The 10,041-nt window shown below is 35.3% G+C and overlaps 1 protein-coding gene across 1 annotated transcript in view; it reads right to left on the reverse strand.

The window, feature by feature from the left end:
- The window catches only part of LOC107565821 (deleted in autism protein 1 homolog), a 48,236-nt gene that overhangs the window by 2,053 nt on the left and 36,142 nt on the right, over positions 1 to 10,041 (reverse strand). Inside the window, exon 3 of the mRNA XM_016251100.1 lies at positions 7,840 to 8,143. Coding sequence (XP_016106586.1) covers positions 7,840 to 8,143 — 304 coding nt within the window. The remainder of the gene's footprint in view (positions 1 to 7,839; positions 8,144 to 10,041) is intronic.

Below are 10,041 nucleotides of genomic sequence, written 5' to 3' on the forward strand. Positions count from 1 at the left end.
AACAAAAACAGGGAGAAAGAAAGATTTCATAGGGCCCTAAAAATGCCATATACTTTTAATAAAGTGTTGTTAAACTGTGTTTTTATAAACCTTTAATAAACTGTTTTAATTAACTTTTAATAAAGTGTTGTTAAACGTTTCATGATTCAAATTAATTAGACATGCAATTTTTTGATTACTAAAATTAAGCATTAAAATGGAATTCAGAAAAATGTAAACAGGAAAAACAAACAAACTAACAAAAACAAAACTCATTTCATATGAATTGGTGCTAGAACAGAATGAGATCAGCATTTTGAAACACCGCTGGGTGTCATTAAGAGTTAGGACCCCTGCACAGCACCGTTCAGATTGGACCCCAGGGGGCAGCCGCTCGTACCAGCTAATCAAAAGCTGTTATTGCAATATCTTGTTGTAGTTAGCTGTGGTAGCTTGATGTAACATGTAGGCCAGTTTACTTTGACCACTGAAGGCTAAGTGACAATTTATACCGTTACAAAAGATTTCAAATAAATGAGCTTTCTAGTCATCAAAGAATCCAAAACTAATAATTACAATAAGAATAAATGATATTTGAGCACTAAATCAGCATATTAGAATGATGAATCATGTGACACTGAGGACTGATGGCTGCTAAAAATCCAGCTTTGTCATTACAGAAAAATAAAATACATTACAAAAGAAACCAATTGTAATAATAATTTAAATTGTAATAATATTTCACAATAATACAGTTTTTGCTGTATTTTGATCAAATAAATTTTTTTTAAAATAGGAAAAAAATCGTAATGACCCCAAACTTTGTAACGGTAGTGCACGACTGATTTAGGATTTCTGATCAGGCACAGATAAGAGTACTTTTCAGTCAAATTGCTTTGGGGTCCTATACTCAACAGGTGAACTTAACATTTCATGACACCAAACATTATTTTTTGAATCTATTCTTATTGCATATGTTTGCAGTAGACTTCATTACAACTTAAACTGGCATTTAATTAATCTTATTAAATAAAACACTGAAAAGGTTGCATTATCTAAAACATTAGCCTAAAACAATGCCTAAATATTTGGCTGTAGGTCAAAAAAAATTAAAATAATAATAAATAAAATGCACAGGAACACGTATTAAGGGGGAAAGAATAGGGTCAATTTCATGTTAACATTCAACACAAGTTCACTATCCTTTGCAGAAGCAATGATTGAACTTCTAGTCAAGTTCTCCTGTGTTTCACAACATGCCTAGTTTCAAGTCAGCTGACTTTTATTCAATCCGGCCTAATCCTTATTCCACTGGCTTTTCCTTTTAAAAACAGCTTGCTGTTACATTCTGTGTATAAGACAAAAAAGCTCTTTATCATTACACATCGCTTTATTTCTTGTAGTTTCAATCTTCTTCAAAAAGCACAACCTACACTAAAATGGAACGATCTGCAGAATAAAGACATTGACTTGATTCAGCTCTTCACTGTGAGAAGACAAATAATAATTGCTTCTAAAAGCAGGTGCAGTTCTTCTCTAGCCACCCATTTTAATGCTGAACAAATCGATAAAGCTAAGGATATTCTAGGAGGAGGTGGTGGGGTGCAGAAATAGACTGGGCTGTGACATCTATTCATCGGCAAAACTATATTGAGTCATAAAGTGCCTTAAAGAGTTCGGGATTTGCTGTCTTGGTCATTTGACACAGCTCAATATCACGCCAATAACTAATTAGAGAAAATGAAGTCACTGTGCTGCCAATCACTCTCATGGGAGCCAATTATGAGATCCAGGGGAGGTAATGTGCCAGAGCCAATCAGAGCACACGCTGGCTTCGGTGCTTTTCTCTTTTGCTGTGCGTGCTGAGAATCACATCCAGCAAAACTATATTGAGTCATAAAGTGCCTTAAAGAGTTCGGGATTTGCTGTCTTGGTCATTTGACAGCTCAATATCACGCCAATAACTAATTAGAGAAAATGAAGTCACTGTGCTGCCAATCACTCTCATGGGAGCCAATTATGAGATCCAGGGGAGGTAATGTGCCAGAGCCAATCAGAGCACACGCTGGCTTCGGTGCTTTTCTCTTTTGCTGTGCGTGCTGAGAATCACATCCAGAGGTTTATGGAGGAACAGCACGAAATATTGTTCTAGAACTCATGGAAATCTTAAATTAAAGAGACAGTTCATCATTTATTCACCCTCATGTCATTTCAAACCAGTATGACTTCTATGGAACACAAAGGAACCCCACTGACTTTCATTTGTATTCAGCAGAAGAAAGAAATTCATACAGGTTTGGAACAAAATCAGAGTGAGTAAATGATAGATTTTAGGGGGTTAACTATTCACCCACCAAATGTTATTAATTTGTTATTAAAAACGAAACATGTAACACTTTACAAATAAAAATGAACAAATACATTAACCTTTGTTAATGTTAGCTAATACAGATGTTAATACAGTTCACAGTGTATTAACTAATGTTTACAGAAACAAGTTGATCGTTAAAAAATATTAATAAATTCTGAAATTAAAATTAACTAAGATTATTATATATGTATATATATATATATATATATATATATATATATATACACACACACACATTTTATTATATAATACAATCTAATTATAAAGTGTTACCATTAAATGTTATTAATTGAACAAAAATTGCCATCACTTGAGATATTCGCAATAAAAATCACCTCCTGTGAATAGAAATCATTTCTGAATCCATGAACGGCAATCCTTAAAAGGCTCACATTAATTAATGCACAGAGATATTATAAGCAGAATTAATTCAATTTAAAAGATGAATAAAAAAAGGACTTCCAACCTTGATGCCCAACATATGCACATGTCAATTCAGAATAGAAACTCGATACAAAAAGCTTGTGTTATCTAACATTTCAGAGACACACATATGCAAGCAAACGCGCGCACACACAAGCTCCATTCAGATAAACGCTGGCAGGCTGAAGCAAATAGCCATTGTTATGTAGCACACATGCTCCAAGTTCATCCGCCAGTCCAGCCTGCCCTCTCTGGATGGCAGATCCACTGGCATGCATTGCATACTTGGTCCAGCACTGCACCCATCCATGCCAACTCACTCGTCCAGAATCAAAAGTGCAGCTTTGGGCCACGTTCATCTGTTGCAATGCACTTTTACAGCACTGGTTGCTTAAATGTGAAACTGGAATTTAAAGCCCATGCATTATCAAATTAGGGGCTCTATCAGGGCCAAAACCTAACTTTTCAATTAAAGGGCAATATTTGGCCATTGGAATAGATTTCCGGGGCAATTTTTATCTTAGCATGGCAAATTTTTATAATTACCTTATTAAATGTATTCTGTGTTGTTTTTTTATGTCAAATACTTACATTTAGCCAATTACTTTAATCAATCAACAGACTGTAGATTTTTACCAATAAAATGTTATCAACAAAAGCCATCTTTACCCTGCAAAGGTGGAACAAATGCTGCATCTGACATGGCTATTATTTTGAATGTTGCTGAAAGGTGGTATGTACAACAACTGCATAATTTAAATAGCCTACATAACGTATGTAATAAATCAATAAGTAAATAAATAAAACAGAAGTTCACTATAACCATTAAAAAGTAGGGCTGCACTATCATGACAAAAAAATATTATTGTTGATTATTGCTCTTGATATAGTAATATCAAGTTTGGGGATATTGTTCCCCGTGGTTTGGGGAACAACATGTCATATTCCTGACAAAAAAAAGCTAAGAAATGTTTATGAATTAGTTTATTACTTTTTATGCATTAGAAAATCAAGACTTCACATTGCTTATTTTAGTAGCATGAAAAACAAAAACGTTTTTTTCAAACTGGGGATAAAGTGAGCAAAGAACACTATCACTGGTGAAGCGTTCCATGACTTAAGTCTATATGGAGACAGAATTGTTGCATCATTCCAAATAAATAGATTATGATCCACAAATAAATGTAAAGAGATTAACAAAAATTACAAATATAAACAAGTAGAATGAGATCTACAAATAAATCTTAGATTTTCACAAACATGAATTAAATTCACAAATAAATAAAATGAGATTTGCAAATAAAAAACATTCACAGCTATATATTTTATGTCACAAAGACAACTTTGCAAGGCATTTATTTGTAAATCGCGTCTTGTACATTTATTTATCGCTGCACGCATTTGTGGATCACTCTCTGTATATTTGTGAATGGCTTTCTGTGCATTTGTGGATCGCTGTGTGCATTTTGAAACATTTCTAGTGTCAAGACGCTGACAATCCACAAATGCGTGACTCCACCCACCGCCTACTCAAGCCAATCAGATAACAGCCACATTTCACTGACCAATCGTAGCATGTTCTCACTATAACCAATCACGTTTTGCTTTACAATCAGGGCGAGAGCAGATTCATTTTGCACCCCTGTAAGGAACTGCATTCTATGGACACTTCGTTCAAATTGAGCTGAAGTGCTGTTTGTGTGGTTAAAATTTTTTTTCCTTTTTCCAAAAGATTGTTGAGTGTAAGGCTTCTTTATATTTCCATCAGGATCAGTGAATAAGGATATACTCGGGATTATACACAATTTATGATCATTCACAGATTCTCCAGCGTCCAGTTGCAGTTACAGGCATAAGACATGGCACAATGGCTTATTCGGCGTGGTGTGGTGACAAATATAGGACATAATAACACGTATAATATCAAATATGGGCCCAAATGACCATCTCGGTAGCAGCCTCCGCATCACTGCAGTGTATACTGGGGATTTGTGAGTGGATGATGTAAAAACCGTGCATTTACTTTGGATGCTGTCAATTTACTTTTACAATCAAAACTAGTAAGTCTGATTCATATGAAATATTGTTTGTGTGATCAAGAGTTTTAAACAATCTCGTCTTACATTTATATTCAACATACCTGCCCCACATTTAAAAAAGAACCCACGTATATTTTTTCCTCCCCAAACAATGGCAACTTTGTAATACTTTTAATTAATATTTGAAAATATTATTTACAATGCTTTATACATCATTAGATCCACATAGCTGCTCATATAAATCATTTAAATGGCTTGACTTAAACTAGGAAACGCTGTTGAGTGACGGCAATTTAACCTATTACACAAACTCGTATGTTTATCATGAGGCGAAATATAGTTATTTATTAGTCAGTTACTTATTGATGCTTTTCTTTCCATCTTGAATAACACAACGCTTCCATAACGCATCTGTATCCAGTATAGCGTTGTTCCCATAGGCGTGATTTAAAGTGCTGTTTCTCTGGCATTTTCAAAGGCACATAAAATATAATACTGTGGCCTGGCTTGATACACAGAGTAATGGTCTAACAAAATCCAATTTTAAACATTTTACTGTACCAATTTTTGTGGCCCTTATATTTCATATTAGAGCCAATGCAGATAAATTAGAAACTTTGTAATACTTTTAATTAATATTTGAAAATATTATTTACAATGCTTTATACATCATTAGATCCACATAGCTGCTCATATAACTGCTCATATAAATCATTTAAATGGCTTGACTTAAACTAGGAAACGCTGTTGGCTGTTGAGTGACGGCAATTTAACCTATTACACAAACTCGTATGTTTATCATGAGGCGAAATATAGTTATTTATTAGTCAGTTACTTATTGATGCTTTTCTTTCCATCTTGAATAACACAACGCTTCCATAACGCATCTGTATCCAGTATAGCGTTGTTCCCATAGGCGTGATTTAAAGTGCTGTTTCTCTGGCATTTTCAAAGGCACATAAAATATAATACTGTGGCCTGGCTTGATACACAGAGTAATGGTCTAACAAAATCCAATTTTAAACATTTTACTGTACCAATTTTTGTGGCCCTTATATTTCATATTAGAGCCAATGCAGATAAATTAGAAAGTTATTTAAGGAAGAGACCACCCTGATTGTAAAGCAAAACGTGATTGTTATAGCGAGAACGTGCTACGATTGGTCAGTGAAATGTGGCTGTTTTCTAATTGGCTTGAGTAGGCGGTGGGTGGAGTCCATGCATATGTGGATTTGCCAGCGTCTTGACACTAAAAATGTACATAAAGCCATTCACAAATGTATGGGGAGCGATCTACAAACGCACAAGACACGATTCACAAATGAATGCCAAGCAAAGATGTGTTTGTGACATAAAAAAAGATATTTGTGTATACGGTTTTTATTTGTAACTTAATTGTATTTTTTTTTTTTTGTGAATTTAATTCATGTTTGTGAAACTAAGATTTATTTGTGGATCTCATTCTATTTATTTGTCAATATGTTTCATTTGTGTTAATCTCTTTATTTATTTGTGGATCATAATCTATTTATTTGGAATTATGCAACAATTATATCTCCATAAGTCTAGCATGAGTTATGCACTCAAGCAATAACTCCTGTTATAATCACTGAAGTGGTGTACAACTGCAAAATTAATCTCTTACTTGCATTGCATCTGCACTTTGTTTTTTTTGTGATTAGATAATTATTGCGAGTGCATATTCAGAATTCAGTCAGCGAGCACGTGCACTGAACAAAACTCCTGCGTTTTCAGCGGTGACTAAACCCCTATGATTGGCCACTGCACGAATAAGCTCAAGAGAAATGTGTGTGACTGATAATATAATGCTCAACTCTGCAAAAAATGTGAGCAGATCTAGGATTTGCCAGCGTCTTGACACTAAAAATGTACATAAAGCCATTCACAAATGTATGGGGAGCGATCTACAAACGCACAAGACACGATTCACAAATGAATGCCAAGCAAAGATGTGTTTGTGACATAAAAAAAGATATTTGTGTATACGCTTTTTATTTGTAACTTAATTGTATTTTTTTTTTTGTGAATTTAATTCATGTTTGTGAAACTAAGATTTGTTTGTGGATCTCATTCTATTTACTTGTCAATATGTTTCATTTGTGTTAATCTCTTTATTTATTTGTGGATCATAATCTATTTATTTGGAATTATGCAACAATTATATCTCCATAAGTCTAGCATGAGTTATGCACTCAAGCAATAACTCCTGTTATAATCACTGAAGTGGTGTACAACTGCAAAATTAATCTCTTACTTGCATTGCATCTGCACTTTGTTTTTTTTGTGATTAGATAATTATTGCGAGTGCATATTCAGAATTCAGTCAGCGAGCACGTGCACTGAACAAAACTCCTGCGTTTTCAGCGGTGACTAAACCCCTATGATTGGCCACTGCACGAATAAGCTCAAGAGAAATGTGTGTGACTGATAATATAATGCTCAACTCTGCAAAAAATGTGAGCAGATCTAAATGTAATGCCGCAATCAACACTTTACGTTCACTTTCACATTTCACTTTAATCTTGACAGCCATTACAATTTTTTGCACCCTTATCTTGAATTTGGAGTGTATTTTTGACCAAGTTCCCACTAATTTTTGACCCTGGGCTCTACAGAGTTACAGGAAAGCCGTCTGTGCTTTATTCATGTGTAGAGTTCTTAAAAGTTCCAAAAAACAAACAGCAATGACACTTTAATTACAAATCTGACAGCATGGGAGGCCCATGCAGGTTTCCACCTTGTCTGTAATACTGTGATAATTCCTCCTGAAAGTCCTGAAAAACATTTATTTTGATGGGGAAGGCAAAGTACAGAAACAAACAGGCCTAAAAAACAGGTGCACCAGCCCATCTGAGGGAAAATTGAAAGTGGGTCAGAACATATGAAAGTAGACAAAAGAAAAAAACAACAACACCACGCCGTCTTACCTGGATAACAGTTTCCTGCACAATTTATTAATGCTGTAAAGCAAGAGCATGGAGATGCTGGAGTGAAGTCGTTACTTACTCTGCTTAATCAATCTCTTGTCCGCCACGATGATGTTTTCTGCATCGACGACGATGACTTTTCCGTCACGAGGCCCAACTGCAAAGTTGTCGAAACTCACGTCTAGGAGGTAAAGGGCAAAGTCAAAGTCGTTGTTGGTCAGCTGCTCGGCGATGTCCATCAGCTGCTTGGCCAGATCCACTCTTTTCTCCCAGGGTGCATTGTAGAAGCTCCAGAGCTCCTCGCCCACGTAATTCACCGCCACCATCCGGCCACAGGCCCCCAGGTATTTGGCGAACGGCCAGCCCTCATCTGAGGGAAAACTCTGCAGAGATGAAACACGAGGAGAGACCCAAGGTGAGAGAAAAGTTCTCCATTCTCACACACACATGTAAAAATCACTATGTCCACTCATATTTGGAGCAAAGAAATGCCATTTAAGACATAGATAAACTGCACAATCATTATCTTGATGCAAAGTAGCTATACCAAACTTTTCTTAAGAGCTGTGGATATTCAATATCCCCATTTCAAGTTGAGTCATTAAAAATGGATAAGTGACTATTAAATTTTAATCCTAGAGATTCAAATAATTTAGAGGACAAAACACAGCATTCGGTAACCATTCGGAGCCTCCAACATCTGACCTCTGTGGTCTGGGCTGGAGAGGCTGAATCATGCTGTGGAGGGGATGTTTCCTGCTCTTCATCACATACATCGTTTCCGAGGGACCTTTGGCAAAGCAAATCGGTCATATATATATATGTATATATATATATATATATATATATTTATTTACTGGCTTACACTCTTAAATGTCGTAAATCTGATAAGTGCAGGAGGTATTTCAGTGATGTGTCCAATCTGTTAAACTCATCCTGTCCTTGAGTCTTTCAGGGGTCACAAGTGAATTAAGTGGAGACAGAAACCCAGAACAAGATCTGTATTTTCCTCTTGTTTTGACCATTTCTAATGCTAATAATGCTACTGACTGACAAAATCAATTTCCTTTGACATTGTAATCACAATCATTATCATAGATTAATGGAATTAATATTAAAAATGCTATTTTGAGTAAGGAATCTGACATTTTTTGTGTAGCTACACATCCAAAACAGACTATTTCTGAATTTATTTATTGCTATTTATTTAGTAAATTAAGACTAAATGGTGATCTTCACATTGGCCTTTAAAGCAGCGTCAAAAAGAAAACTTTTATTTATTAATTTATTTTTTTAAAGTAAATTATACACAGAAAACAACCAAAGCCACAATACACTCCGATTATAATCACAACTTTTTGAGCGCTTCAGTGTGAGTTCTGGATTCTAACACATGCAAATGCTCCTATTATTATAAACAAAGCTGTCCACACTGCAGAATAAATCTATTTAATTTACTATGCTTTGTTGATTTGAAAAGTGGTATTCTAGGTTCATCACATTTCTTGCTTATAGTGTATATTGGGTATAAATTAGAGGCCTGCATTCCTGCGGCTGCGGCCAGATTTTTTTCACCGCGGGATTAAATTCCTAAATAAATCGCGATAGCGGTCGGTAACTCTGGTGTAATTTAATAAACGACTTTAGTATTTTGACAAGACAAATAAAATAACATACGGTCGGGTCGGGAAGAAAATTATTCTAAGCGGACAGCGGGTGAACAAAGAGTGAATATATAGCGAGAGCGGATGGGTGTGGAATAGAACCTTGCGGGAGCATGCAGACCTCTAGTATAAATCATCGACACTGCAACTGAGTGGTGCAACATCTAGCGAATCCAAAATAGTTGGAAATTAACAACAATGCTTTTTGGTTTATTTCTAAAGCGTCTTTCTGGCTGTCTGGTGATGTTTCTTCAGCACTCGTCAGCACTTTGTGTTCCAGAACAAACAAAAGTGACATAAAAACGCAACAGGGATATATGTAAATGGAATGCTGTAACCAGCATAACTGTAATAGTAATCTTGATGATTATTTAGTTTACTAAAACAACGTTTTGGCTTTAGGAATTAGATTGAATACTGAATTGAATTATTAGGTGCTAAAAGTATAACTGCTCAGTCTATGACAAATGAGTCAATTACAAAAGAGAACATTGTGTCTCTAGATTTTCTTTTTTTAACCTCTGGAAACACGTCATCATTCTCTGAAAGTGTGAAATGTCTGCGGAAGACCACGTCCTGTGTGAGAATGAGGTTTTGTTCCTGAAAAAAAAAAAAAA

The sequence above is a fragment of the Sinocyclocheilus grahami genome, unplaced genomic scaffold (genome assembly GCF_001515645.1).
Source record: "Sinocyclocheilus grahami isolate Dianchi unplaced genomic scaffold, SAMN03320097.WGS_v1.1 scaffold1029.1, whole genome shotgun sequence".
NCBI classification, from domain to species: domain Eukaryota; kingdom Metazoa; phylum Chordata; class Actinopteri; order Cypriniformes; family Cyprinidae; genus Sinocyclocheilus; species Sinocyclocheilus grahami.